This window comes from Halichoeres trimaculatus, unplaced genomic scaffold (genome assembly GCF_033239565.1).
Source record: "Halichoeres trimaculatus isolate MK-OKI-2021-1 unplaced genomic scaffold, fHalTri1.1 fHalTri1_scaffold_23, whole genome shotgun sequence".
Classification (NCBI taxonomy): domain Eukaryota; kingdom Metazoa; phylum Chordata; class Actinopteri; order Labriformes; family Labridae; genus Halichoeres; species Halichoeres trimaculatus.
In genome coordinates, this window is record NW_027437201.1 from 9,480,572 (window position 1) to 9,495,404 (window position 14,833).

Consider the following 14,833-nt stretch of genomic DNA (forward strand, 5'->3'; position numbering starts at 1 on the left):
ACTCTCTGTACTGCATTAAACAAGTCCTGAATGATCAATATTTGTCCCGTATTTAAATCTAAAGAATTCTTTAAAATTTTCTTCCATCTTCCTGGTGTCATGTTTCAGCTTGGGGCTGCTCTGCACCAATGAGCAACAGTTTGTGTGTTCAGAGCATGTAAAACTGAAGATACTTCACTTTTCTTTGATCCAAGACTTGAATTAAGTGTTTTGTACATAGTTCCTCACAGTTTTTAAAAAAAAAAAATTTAATTGCCTGACAGCACTAGTGAAAACATAAGGATTTTATTGTTTCACATGGATTGTTCAATGGTTTTCTATAAAATACGATTGGAACATTGAAGGTATATGCTGTAAGTTATAGAAAATAAAAAACAAAAATCGGTATTGGCCCAAATCGGTATATGCAGGTCAGGCTTCAGTGATGGGCCAGAAAATTGTGATTGGTGCACCCATAGAAATGGCCAATTCCAAGTAATGCCATTCTGGTTTGATTGTATGCATTAAAGCTTCTTCTTAAGGCTAAGGTGAAATATTGAAGTACATACCATATATTGTGATGCAGCCTACAAATAACGAGATATGAATCAAATGCCATATCCCCCAGCCCTGTAGTCCACCTCCCAACTGTTTCCCACAATGCACGTCACTAATGTTCTTCTTCTTTCTTTCCTCATTATGCTGGTCAACATACTCAGCGCATTGAGCTCATAATCAAGGAGGTGTGGTCGTTATCAGGATAGATACCTTGAGTTTCCGGCGAGCGTTGAACTTGCGGAGACACTCGACAGTTTCCTGTCTGTGCATCATGGAGGCCACTGTAGAGCGGTGCTGCAGAGTGACAAGAATCATCACATCATGAACAAACTCTGAACAAATCTATTTACACTTTGTGTGACGGACATTATGCAGTTAGGACGAGTGAGCGAATACTTACGCAGACCCAGGGGTGTTTGAGGGCCTGCTCGGCAGTGATTCTCTTGGCTGGGTTAATAGTCAACATCTGGTTGATCAGGTTCTTTGCCTCTGGAGTCACTGTGTCCCACTCAGGAGAAGGGAACTGTGGAGAAACGAAGAAAGGGAAAGGTTGAAAAGTTGGGAGGAAGGAATGCAGATTTGAAACACGCTCAGTGAGGGACTTGTTAAGAGATTGCATCATCATGTTTAGCTAATCCACACCATCTGGACTCCAGGTTTCCAGTTAATCAGTCAAAATTAGACCGCGATGAGAAGAAAACTGTTAATTTTCCTTTCTGCAGATTGATACAGAGGCATGAACACATGCTTCTGTTCTAGGTTTTAAAACAGTTTTTTTAAACACAGAGTGGATTCCAAACAAACAGACTGCATGTTGGAAGCTTCTACTGGCTCTCTCCTTACAGGCTGCAGTGTGGCTTTATTATCCAGAGACTGAGAGAGGAGGATACCCCTTTTCTGATTCTCTCTCCACACACACAGACACACACACCCCTCTCTGCAATGCGTCAGGGAGGCCCTGATAGGATCAATAGCTTTGGACCAGCTCTCAATTGGACACTATTAAACATTCAAAAAGTGCTTAGCAAACCTCTGCACTGCACCCTTCACAAATAAACACCTTACACATACACACAATGCAGACTCACGTCGTATGCTCCAGCTTTGATCTGCTGATACAGTTTGTGTTGATCTTCATCCCAGAATGGAGGATATCCCACTAACAAGATATAGAGAATAACACCTGGCAGAAAACAAGAAAGGTGGGAGAAAGGTTGAGGAGAGCAACTTTAATCATCCTGATGTGAAAATATGGATGTTGTATTTTAAGACTGGCTGCACCACAAGAATTGAATGAATTAAAAAATGCAGAAGCTATAATTGTATGATAAATGTAAAATGTGCCATAAGGGTATAACAATGAAAGACTGCAGTGGTGCACCAGACTACAAATCTCAATCTTTGTTGTTTGGTACAGAGAACAAAACGTGACACAGTGTCGTGATCAAAAGTTGTCAGATTTTCATAATACTAAAATGTGCAGAAAGATAACAGGAGAAAATAAATGGTGAATTCAAAAGACATCAAACATGACCAAGATCTTAAACTGACGCCAGCTTTAATGTCCAGAAAGATAAGGCTCGACTCACCACAAGCCCAAATGTCCACAGGCTTGCCATAGGGGTCCTTCCTCAGGACTTCAGGGGAGAGATACCCCGGGGTGCCTGCAAACCCTGCCCCACAGAGAAACCAGACAGCTCATTTAACCGGTGCCTTTCAATAAAGTTGTGATGGAGGCTATTTCTGTGTCGTTATGTGAATGGTTTGGATGATAGTGACCTGTTGGACTCCAGTTTATGACAGCGTAGAGTCACAAGCAAATACCCGTTAATCATCTCATCCCTGCCCGGAGAGTCAGCCAAACGCTGGCAGCTCGGCTGTTTGCCAAGACACAATGGCCTAAGCATGAACTGGGAGAGTGTCTGTGAGCCTCTTAAGCAACTCGGCAACAGCGAGTCTTTGGACGGCTGATGAGTGTGCACGTATATGTGGAGGCCTTGTGTTTGAATGAGAGCCTGTTCAGCAGTGATCCTTATGTTTGACACTGAAACTATGGAGTGCTAAACACTCAGACAGAATAACAGCTCAGTTAACGGCGCGGCACATTTGATTTGTGGGTGTCTCTGTTTACGTGTTCTTACCGAACCAAGCCTGCTGGTCTCCCTGCACTTCAATAGCAAGGCCAAAGTCAGCCAGCTTCACTGCAGCTCCCTTCATCTTACTGGCCAACAACAGGTTCTCAGGCTGAGGGAGACACACACACACACACACACACACACACACGGTAAAGCAGAATGTAGGACAAGAGATCAAGACAGTGAGAGACAGATAGTGACAAGCACTCTTCAGCAAAGCTCTTTCTGAGAAATATTCACATTTGATGAATTGGGCACAGCTCGTGTGGGGGCGGGGGAAAGGTGTGAGGGAGTGATGGAGCAGAGAGGATGAAGAGAAAAAAAGAGAGACAGAGAGAAAGAAAAGATGGGTGGGAGAGAATCTCCACATCGCCTTATATGGGCATGGGTTGGTAGCCATAGAAACCACTCGGGAGTCATTTAGGCAGCGCTGCAGACTGCATGCTAAATGGAGAGTGTACTTAGCGAGAGGCAGCGTGTTGTGTGGCGGCGTTCTAAATGGCCGTTGTTTGGGCAGTGGGACATAAATGGCCGCAGTAAAAGCCCACTCAGGATAAAAGGCCAACAAATCAGGCAGGCAGCGCTCGAGGTAGAAGCATTATTCTCCGACACACTCACAGGAAAGTCGCCCACATGAGTCTGAAACACCTCGTGTGGTTGTTTTTCTTCCCCTGAGCACCTCATGGTCTCTGCGTAGCTCAGATTGTATCATTATTCCTGCTTCCTACCTGTATCATAATCATCACCTAAAGTAGGTTAAGCACAGAAGTGAAAAGCTGTCTTCCTCTATTCCCCGCTCAGCCAATCAGCTCTTAAGGATGGGATAAGCCACTCCCCTTTTTTTCTCTGTGGGTGGTGTGATGTCATTTGGGTTGTCGTAGCAACCCATGAGGTTTATCTGTCCCTCTTATAATAGACCCCCTCCCTCCTAAAAGCACAGAGTGTGTTCATGTGCCGCTCGAGTCCTTGTCTTTTCCTTGCCATAGGTGAGAGACCGACCCCGGCACGTGACCATGACTCACCATCCCCGCGCTCCACATGCACACACACACTCACTCAGACAGACACACAGCACTGATGACGCGCTGACACATCTGAGAAGAGATGAGAGATGGATTTAGGGGAAAAAAGGGAACAAAGGGTGGGTGAGAAGGGACGCTGGGGAAAAATAATAATAAGCGATAAAAGCAGGAGTGCAGAAAGAAAGACAAAACAGAGAAAGAGAGATGGAGAGAAAACCGAGAACCGTCTGTGTGTTGCCATGGCCACAAGCAGAGGTGTGTGTGAGTGTGTGGTTGTCACAGCAACGGGCAGCCACTCACCTTGAGGTCTCTGTGCACAATATCATGCTGGTGGATATGATTGACACTCTCCAAGATCTGACTAATGCAATGACTACGGAGAGAGAAAAGGGGACAAAACAGAGAGAGCGACGTCAGTCATTCCAAAATAAAAAGCATCACGTGGACTGTCGGAGTGTTTCCTTTAAGACCGCCAGATCACAGTCTGGGTCAGGCATTCACGAATCACATGTGATAAATACAAGATGTGTAACAGTGAATGTGACTAACTTGCACTCTGTGTTTATCTGCTGCTCCTTACCAACACAAAAAGGCACAGATTAATCTGAAGGGACACTGATAGCTAGCCTAAGCTTCACCTGACTTCATCAGAGCTGCTTTCTGTTTGTTAAAACTGATAAATTTCAGTCATAAATTTGAACGTCTGTGCTGCTTTGTTGTAAATGTTTTTTTTTTTTTTTTAGATATCTTAAAGTTAAGTAATGTGACTTAGGGCTCCTGTGGTGAGATTTGGCTCGTTACGATTACAGATGTTAAAAATATTGGTACAGCAATATATTGCGACAATACAATATATATATTTTAACTCAGTATCGGCTGTTGCTGTAAAAGAAAACGATAATATTTTAGCTGATTTGGAAGAAAATTTTGGCATTCACACCTCTACTGTGGTAGATGGTGCTGAAGAGCTACTCCACTGTGTGTTGCCCATAGACTGTGTAAGAAATGCAATCTCAAAGTATAGTTAAAATATTTCATTTGTATATTTGATAACATGGGTTTTGTTGTATGAACAAGTCAGTTTGCTCTAGACATCAATGTTTTCTCTCCATTTTTGGGTCAGTTGGTTTAAAAATATTTTAATTTAAATTTTAGTTTTCACAGGGTAGTGTACTGATAAAATCATATTCACAGGGACTTTTGTGCGTAGTATCAGATTTTTATCAGAAACAGTGGTCACACCAATTGACCACGTCTTCCAGCCTATAGTTTCTTTGCAACATTGGTTTAATGTCACGGTATTTCAAGAGAAAAACTCAATGCACCTCATACTTTTAAAGATGCTATGCCAAGGATCTGTTTTAAAGGATCTGGCCTGGGGTCTCACGCACACTGTTGTGAAAATGTGACTTTTAACCAGGTGTGTGTTTGCTTTGAAACTAATTGTCTTTGTTTAAGACAATTAGTTCCAATGCGCCCAGGTAAAGTATTTATCAGTAACATAGTGTTGTTGTGTGAAGAGTAGGGATGGGTACCTTTCACATTTGAAACGATACGGTACCGATGCCCGGTACCTGGTAATCGGTACCGGTACTCAACGGTACCACTTTTTGGTACTTTTTTGAGTTTATGCGGTAAAAAATATCAATTTGTTAATTAATAATATATATATTTTTTCAATTCAACCTGCTAATTCTTCCATATATAACCTTGCAATGCTGTGTTCATGTTTAGCAAGAAAAGTCGTCTACCTATAGAAGGTCGGTACCTATAGAAGTACCTAATTCAGTACCCATCCCTAGTGAAGAGTGACATAAAGCAAACAATAGCTGGCTATATGTAACGCTACTAGCAGCCTGGTGCTATGGTGTATCTGAAGGCCAAGTAAACTGTCAGTTTGCACAGAAGTTTAGTGGCCGTCCACGTGCAGCACTTACAGCCAGATGCTGTGAGACATGTCTGTAATGTATAACTTTAGTAAATCCTGGTTATGTCCTGCCAGTCATCTACCAAGCAGAGCTAATGTAACTTCACTCTTCATTTTATTGACAGACTTTCCAGTTTAAACAGACCACTGCAGAAAAACTGCTGCATGTGTGGGTTTGAATGAACATTATCACAAACAGCTTAGCCCCTGTGTTAGCCTTTAGCTCCTGCTCTATCTCTCTCCTGTTTATCTTTCTTCTGCTCTCCTGTCCTTTTTCTGTCTGATAGTTAGGCTCCTGTGTCCACCATCACTACAAAATTAATCACAGAAATCGTTTTCAGAAGTGAAAAACACAGATCTCTCTTCTTACTACTAAACTTTGCCAGCCGTCGTGGTGTTGTCAGAGACTTCAACGCGCCATAAATCAATCCAGTCTTGCTCGACCTGATTGGGAAGCTAAGAAGTAGCTATAAAGTAGTATTTTGAAAGAACCAATATTGGTGCTGATAATCTCATTTTAAAGTGTGGATTACTATTGGGCATATATCTAGAAGGTAGCCCTCTACAAGATCCCTTGTGGAAACAGAATTTTAGGAGGATTATATTTCTAACTGCTGGGCCGCAGTACTATTTTTGATCAACTCTCACACTCTTCTTCACTAAAGTCACGATGTAAACCGTGAAAGGAGGATGAACACAAATAAACAAAGTCATGAGGATGAGACTGACTCCTATTTCTTGTGATACTTAATCATTATTGCTGTGTCATGATGCTAGGCTGTTCACCAAATGTCAATAATAAGCATTTTAAATATTCAGTCTTGTTAAATGAATTACCTCTGTAGGAAGGACACTCTTAACTTAAAGACATTTTATATTCATAAATATTTTTAAGGCTTAGGCTTTGATGAAGTTTTTTTTTCTTCTTGGCTTAAATCATGATGAAATGTTTGTTTTCAGTCAGGAGCGTCTGAACATAAGGTTCAGTTGCATAACAAACATTAACCAAAGAAGCACTATTATTTTTCAAAAGGCACAATCAAGGTACTGTAGTTTCAACAATCAATACTGAGCAGTGGTGTGGGAGGCCTTACACCACACAGTCAATAAATCTCTATCCCAGTAGCAATTTTAATAATGGGGGCGTCAATTCAGCTGCTACTAATATAGTTATTTTTCAATCCTGGCTGCTGAGCGTGTTTTCACACTCGCCTGGTGGTGAGTGTGTTGGCTCATGATGGATCTTATAAAATGTTCCAATGAGCCGGTACACGACCACCTTATTACTGTCCAACACACTGTGGTGTCAGGCTCCACCATCCCGTTATTTGAGGCTCATGTTCATGTCACGTCTCCAGAAAGGTTAACGGGTCAAAGGGCACAGCGAGAGATAGATGAGAGAGGGCGAGTGTGGTCGAGGCTCAGCACACGTGTCTTCCTCCCTGTTTGTGTGTGAAGGTTGGTGTGTTTCAAACCCCCTCGCCATGTGTGCGTGAACAGACAAAGACCCCTAATCCAATTGTACAATAGACTTCATAAGCTGCACACCGCACAGCCACGGGGAGAAAAAGGAGGGGAACTCCCAGAAGGAAGATGCAGCGAGGAAGGAGAAAGCTTAAATGTCACAATGTCGACAAAATGTCAGAATGTGGTGTAAAATGCTCGGTGCTGTTTCACAGGAGCCAAGATGACGTCTTCCAATTGCCGGTTGTGTCCAAGCAGCCACCTAAACCCCGAGGATAATCAATTTGCAAAATTACCACACAAAAAAGAAGCAAATCGTGACTTTAGAGGAGATGGAGCCAGCGTCTTTTGGCAGAATTAATCATTTCACGAAACTGGTTTGTGATTAATTTGATCATTTCAGGACTGTGTGGATGTAGGAAGGAGACTGACGCATGAGGCCAAAGAGAGATGAGAGACCGGTATAATAACCCACTTGTTGACGGGGAGGGGGGGTGCAGTCACCGCCAAGAACACAAGCAAACCAATTACATCCAGCACTGTGCGCCTGTGGGTTCATGCTCATCAAATGAGAGGGTATTCATATATTTAATGGGATTACACTGTACGTTTGCAGCGGAGTGTGTGTTCATATGTTATTGTTGCTCGTATGTTCAGAGTGGCTCACCTGGCATCCGCCTCGCTGTAGTACTCCCTGGCTACAATGTCTTCAAACAGCTCTCCTCCTGTCACCCTGGGAAAGGGAAGGAACAGAAGAGAGGAGGAAAAAGAAAAGAGATGTTAGCATACACAAATAAACCATAGTCACAGGCATGGATAAAATGTCAGTGTGTGTGTGTGTGTGTGTGTGTGTGCAGAGTATACTCACAGGTCAAAGACTAGGTAATGAAAGCCTTCCTCTGAAATGCTGTCATGGAGTCTCACTGCGGGAGAGAGGGAGGGCAGTGAGATGGAGACATAAAGACAGGAGACAGGTAAAAAGAGAGAAAGAACTGCCGCAGCGTTTGAAGAGAGAAACGGGCCGAGGCTGAGCTGAATAAATGTCAACTATGGTTGTGACGTTTTTGGGGTACTGCAGCTTATATCTACAGGTAGAGCCCCAAACACGTTTAAAACTACATATGAAAGAAGAACAAACTCAAAGAGACATAAATATTAACCACAGGATTTGACATGATTAGCTATTAAAAAAACACAACACTCAGATTTACAAGAGACAGTAAAAATAAACAAAACTCAGCTCTGAAACTGTATGGACAGAGGAAGTCCGGTTTGTTTCCTGGTTTCAAATGTATCTCAATGGATATTTTTTGGCTTTCGTCCTTGAAACTGACCCAACTTATTCCTCATTCTCTCTTTTCAGTGTCCTCCTCCATCCACTGTCACATCCCTTGAATAATTAAAGGCTCAAAATATAATCCTCAAAAGATGAACATGTGCTTTAGGGCTGATGCTTTAATGAAAATAAAGTTGTGTGCAGGCTGTGTCTGCTTAAAGTGGCATACAACAACTCAACTAAAGCACAATTAGCACAGGGATGTAGACACTGACCTGCAAGGACACGAGTGTTAGCTCTGAGGTGCTAACTCATTTGACACTGTTTACACACGGACTATGATCTTGTATTTAGTGATGCTCAATAAATTTTGATCAATTTTTGACTTTTTACAAGTCTTTTCCAAAAATCCCAACTCAAACCTTTATTTGTTTGCTGTGACATGACTTGGGAAGATATCCTGCAGTAGTAGCAGACAATGTTGTTGCTGCTGATGGAGGTGTTTCAGTAGAGATCTACCAAACTTTCAAACCCAAGTTATGATCTAAACTAGGGCTGCATGATAATCGCAATCGCAATCGCAATCGCAATCGCAATCGCAATCGCAATCGCAATCGCAATGTCAGCACATGCAATTCAGATTTTTCTCCATGATAACCAAGCAAGTCTGTAGACTCATCATGACACTACTTTTTTTATTAAATCGCAAGCACAATCGCAATCGCAATATTGTCCACCTAATCGCAAATTGCACCTTTTCCCCAAATCCTGCAGCACTAATCTAAACAGATCAAATGTTAAAAAAGGCCAAGGGTTTAAGGTCTCATTTACATGGGAATGGTCCCATTTGAAATGGAAAAGTCGTTCTTTTGGGTTCAAAAGTAACATCTGCAAGATTTTCCTAAAAAATGAAAATGTCAACTTTTACAGGAATGATCCTGTTCAATCGTACAGGCCTCTACGCATGTAAGTGTAAGTGTCTGCGTCTGCCTCAAACCCCTCTTCTGTCTGTATGCTGATGTTTCGGTTGTTTCGGGCCGTTTCTTGGCGGGGAATAAGTGTGGTTACATCAGCCAATCACAGAGCGCCCAGTGCACATGAGCCTTGCGAGTTGGTGATCATGAGTGGAAGGTAATCAGATAATGATAATGGGCGTAGCATGGCGGAAGAAAAACACAACCCAAGTGAAACAAAACGCCAAACACATAAAGCTTTTTCCTTAACGTGGGTGAAGCTTGGCTCAACTTTCACTAGCTTGGGCACTTGGTGAGCAGCATAGGACAAAGAGTGACACGAGTTAGCTTTCTGCTAACCAGGTATGTGTCAAATACCTGTGATTAGCTTGTGCTAACATGCCAAGTCAGGCTCTCGAGACCCTCCCCTGGAGAGACGTGATGCTTTAGGTGGTTGCTGGGCTAGTGAATGTGTTCACGTAGTCAGGGTCAGAGGCAGTGGGTGTGTGCTGCTGCTGGCACTGAGCCAAGGAGGATGAGCCCAGTATGAACGTTGTGTTTACTAACAACTAACAAAAATTCCTGCAGACCCTGCCTTTAAAGAAAAAATGGAACCCAAAACATTGTTTTCGTAATGAATCAGAATTTTTTGCTCCTGATCAGATTTGATTTTCAGGGTTGAATGTTTGCCGACCTCGAGTCCTGACCCTGCATTTGAGTTTGCTGAGTGAATAGTTGCAAAAGACACAAGAGTGTGTGAATGCTGAGATTTGGAATGTTGTGTTTGATTAAATTAAAAGTATTATTGTAGTACTGAGCGCAATCTTAATGCGACCGCTTTGAGAAATGATAGTACTGCTTATTATTACATGTAGCTGGTGGACTGCTTTCACTTTTTAGCATGAAAATGTCTACACTTGCTACTGCCAAGGTATCAGACTGTGTTTTTATTAGGGCTGGGATGATTTGCTTTTCCCCAGATTCGATTCTTGTACGATTTTTGGCGTGCCAATTCGATTCAAATTGCGATCATTTGATATTTCCTATTTTTGTAATGTTTGGTTTGCTTTTTAAAACCAGACTAAGTGAAAAAGTTGAACAACAATGTTTACAGAGTATATCAGGAGCCAAATTTTCTCCAAAAATGCACATCACATGTAGGGCTGCAACTAACGATTATTTTCATAATCGACTTATACAGCTATTATTTAAATGATTAATCGATTAATCGGATAATGACAAATTTTTGCACTTTCCTTTACAATTTAGCTTAAAATTATTTTAGGTATTTTCTAAACAGCAATAAAGACAATAAAAGCATTTTTCCTTCAGTAATATTTTATTACAGCTTTCTCTTTCTTGGAAGTAGAGCTGAATCTGCAAATATAATTGGCCACTGACTCATTTTCAGTGCGTGCGCACCTCTTTCAGTAGCCCATGGCAAGAGAGCGGGCTCATCTCCTACGAACTAACATACTGTAAGCTACAGTTTCATGCACCAAAACACCCGCGATTAGTTGCCGATGAAAATCGATTATAAAATTAGTTGCCAACTGATTTAATAACCGATTTTAATCTATTTAATCGATTAGTTGTTGCAGCCCTAATCACATGTGAGTCAGTTTTTAAGATTTATACAGGGGATCTGAAATCCCAACTTTTTTCCAACCCAGCCTATAATCAAAGACTTAAATGAAGCATTTAAATTTGAAAAAAAAAAAAAAAAAAGATTTTTGAACAAAAAATTCCCAATTTAAAATCACTAAACAAAAAAATCCAGCTACTACAATACAACAATTTTCTCCTACCCCTTGTTTGTATGTTCACTTTTTAAACCATATGACCCCAAGAGGGCTACTGATGAAAGGAAGATTAAAACAGCAAATTGTGCAAAGTGATGGCTAACATGGCTGATCAGATGAGATGATGGACGAAGATGCTCAACAAATTTGATCCGATGGCTGAGATCAGAATCAGGACATCCCTGATTTCTGTGTGTGGCAGACAAAAACACCCTGTAGTGCTGGGTTACACTCAAATGATCAAACAAGTAAAAAACAACTACATCTGCAGGCTGTGAGTCACAGGTCTGTGACTTGAAATGTCTGCAAAGGAATAACGTTTCTTACAGTCATAGTTCCTGATCACTGATAAACATGAGTAGCCTTGTGGCAGGGGTAGAAAAACTGAAGTGGAAAGTATAGTAATGAGCTCATACCACCATGATACTGTGGTTCAGCAGTAACCATCTGAGCCCTTGTGTCATCACAACACAGCAGCAGAGTGACAGAGCGGCATGCAGGCAGTAGGAGCCAGGCGTCAGAGCAGAGGTTGGAGATACAGCTTAGGTTTAGTGTCAGGGAGCCACAGTTAGCGTTATGTAAAGTGAATATCAGTTGTATAATAAGATGAAGTAGGATGGCCCTGCAGCAAGAAACAAGAGCGACTGCTCTTTCCTCCTCTTCCCATCTTCTCACTCTCCCTCCATCTGTCTCCTACTCCTCCTGCCTTCGTCTCTCCATCTGTCTCTCTTATTTTGTGCCCTCTTTTGTCCAAAGTTTGAATCCAGTCCATGCCAAAATATGTCAAAACGAGGAGGAAGGACAAGAGGGAGAGAAAAATCTATACGGAGAAGGGAAGAGGAAAGTAGGCAAGGGGCGAATAAGTGCCTGAGGGACAGAAAACTAGGACACGACGAGGAATGAGAAATAAGGAGGAGGGCAGAGGGAAAGGTGTCATTGATTTTGTCCCATTGCTCCTCCCTACCCGTTAACACCTTTCTCCTTTGGATATCTCTATTAGAGGAGCACAATGTGTCCCATTCTTTAATCATCGCTGTGGTCCACATTTCCACCATTAAAAGACTGTTTCACTCCGTGATATCAAAATGGTCAAGAGTGATAAAAGCAGAGGAGCCAGGAAAGCAGAGAGGACATTTCTGTCTTAATAAAGTCTGTTTCATCTGAGCTGGCAGAGCGAAGATCTGCTGTCACACTGTTAGCAACAGGAAGATAACCTTCTGTCACCCTCATTCTGAGCATCAGTGACGGCAACCACGTCTCTTCCTTTCTGCTCTAGATCAGCTTTATAACTGAAGATACTGAAAAACAAACCGCTAAGAGTAAAATCTACTCTCTGCTGCACATTTCAAAAGGCTTTCGCTGGAGCTAGATGTCTACACAGATAAACAACAATAAACACTGTCAATCAGCGCGAGCGAATCTGCTCCTGAATGTACAGCAGCCTGTTAGCAATCACTTTTCCATCTACCAATCCCGACGAGCTCACCCTGCAATCTGACATAACCCTGCGCCTTCTCCTCCTGCCTCCGAAGCTTCGCTCTTTGCACCAACATCCATAAACAATGGCAGCTGTGCCGTGAGATCAGCCTTATTGACATTTCAAATGAATGATCACAGTGAGGGTTAGAGCATCTTGACGGCAGCAAACTCCAGCTGAATGTTAACCTGTGTGCATTAGGGACCAAACAGGAACACACCTGACGCGTGTTGGGATGGGCTCATACTCACCAATGTTAGGGTGCTTCAGGAGACGGCAGATACGAGCCTCTCTCTCCAGTTTCTGGTGGTCTGAGGAGACAAGAGTCGATGTTTAGACAATAATCATTCACAGAAGACAAACAACATGTAGTGTTCAGCAACTGTTGTACAAAACAAATGGTGTAAACAATTAAAGTGCTTCAAATTAATGAGCCTAACACTGCAGGCAGAAATAAAACCCAAAGACACAGAAAATCCTGAAAAATGCACCGCTTGATAGAGCTTTCCTTATAACTTTAGCGCTTTTGTGACAGTGGCTACGTTTACATGGAGTCAATATTCCGGTTAAGGTCAATACTCCAGTTTCTGAAACATTTGGAAAAACCTGTGAATGTGTGAGTAATCAAATTAGTTCCTTTTTACATGGTACACCAATCAAAACAGCAGCACACAGGCAATACCTCGACGCACAGAGAATGTCATGACGCAATGTGCGTCATCTCTGCTTCGGCTTGATGTATCCATGGCAACAACAACAGCAGCAGCGTAGCGGACTCCCTGCACTCAAAAGACCAAGATTCCTTGCGAACTGAACATGTGCTGAACACAAATTAATGTTCCATTTGATGGGGACATCCTGATAGGCATATACTTTAGGGCTGCAGCTATCGAATATTTTAGTATTCGAATATTCTACTGAAAATCCCATCGATTTATCGAGTAATCGGATAAAATATATTTTTGTTTAGTTAAAGAGCAGTTATTTTTCAAACGTAAATTTTTCTCTTTAAGAAATAGAATTTTCCGATACAGCATGTCAGTAAAAGCACTTGCTTTGGTAGCTCCAAAATTTGTAAAAACACTTAAACACATTTTTTGTGCCTTGTACATCTCATCAAATGTTGTGGACCCAAATGGCACCCGTTTCGTAGAATGACCCATTAGTCTCCAAACTCCAGAAAAGAAGCTACATTTGTTGCTAGCTGCTATTTTGTATAAGAGGTAGCTTGAGGGGTCTGAAAACTCTCTTAATATGGCCTCAGCTCTATTTGAAATACCACTCTTTGACTCTTAGTGTGTGTGGCTCTCCGAGAGGAGCCGAGCAGGTACAGCGTGTAATGTCACGTGTACTGGAGCTAAGCCAATTAAAAAAAGAGCTGGCTGACGGGAGAGGTAGTAAAAAATCTATCTGTAATACATGTGACAATTTAAGTCACCACTAACTCGCACTGTTATGCATACAGCCCACATTCCCGCCGTCTCCACAACTTTTTTCATTATCATTTTTCTTTTTTTGTTTATTTTTCAAAATTTTAGAGGCCAAAAAAAAACATCATTGCTTTTTCTTGTTTGTCCGTTATGTATGTTCACACTGGAGTCACGTTTTACTATTTGAGATTTGGACTATTGAGTGTGAAGAAGCTGATACTCTGCTGAAGAAACAGTTAGTGTGTGGTTTAATCTGGAGATCAGAAGAGAGAGATCTTATGCAATCTTTCTTTTGTTATCATCCAGTGTGTGCTCTCTAAACACGTGAAGGTTTGACATATTCAAATGTGTGCCTGCCTTTAGGCTGATCATCTGGGGTATAGGCCCAGTTTACACAACTAGGTTTCACCTTAGAATGCAAACTGACAATAATCTGCGTACTAAAACACTGAAGGACTCAATACGCTGTAGTATGCATGCCAGGCCTGTAGTTGGCGGTATAACTGAAGAGACACACCCCTCCACAGACCAGAAAAGTCTGTCTGCAGATAAACCAACAGAAGTGTAGAAGTGATGCAACAGATGCACTTCTCCTGTTCTGTTTATCAGAGGATTCAGCAGCACAAACAACACTGTAGTCTGCCATTGTTACGAGCAGACTACCGCTAAAAAGTTTCTGTTTCAGGTCAACTAAAATGCTGCTTCCATGTGAACGCAAGGCTGAAACGCAACAATATTTTTTGCACTTCATCCTGAAACCATTAATGTGTTAACAGCCCCTAAACTAGGAAATTGTTGTTACAGGGTTTG

At 41.9% G+C, this 14,833-nt stretch overlaps 1 protein-coding gene across 7 annotated transcripts in view; it reads right to left on the reverse strand.

Annotated features, from left to right (window-relative positions):
- LOC141784910 (calcium/calmodulin-dependent protein kinase type II subunit gamma-like) overlaps positions 1 to 14,833 on the reverse strand; it is a 45,464-nt gene that overhangs the window by 17,344 nt on the left and 13,287 nt on the right. For all 7 annotated transcript variants that reach the window (XM_074662869.1, XM_074662874.1, XM_074662868.1 and 4 more), the window contains exons 3-11: positions 12,845 to 12,904; positions 7,954 to 8,008; positions 7,753 to 7,818; positions 3,995 to 4,067; positions 2,679 to 2,781; positions 2,127 to 2,210; positions 1,626 to 1,720; positions 938 to 1,060; positions 748 to 831 (exon numbers count right to left, since the gene is read on the reverse strand). In XM_074662869.1, the coding sequence (XP_074518970.1) occupies positions 748 to 831; positions 938 to 1,060; positions 1,626 to 1,720; positions 2,127 to 2,210; positions 2,679 to 2,781; positions 3,995 to 4,067; positions 7,753 to 7,818; positions 7,954 to 8,008; positions 12,845 to 12,904 (743 nt within the window). The remainder of the gene's footprint in view (positions 1 to 747; positions 832 to 937; positions 1,061 to 1,625; positions 1,721 to 2,126; positions 2,211 to 2,678; positions 2,782 to 3,994; positions 4,068 to 7,752; positions 7,819 to 7,953; positions 8,009 to 12,844; positions 12,905 to 14,833) is intronic.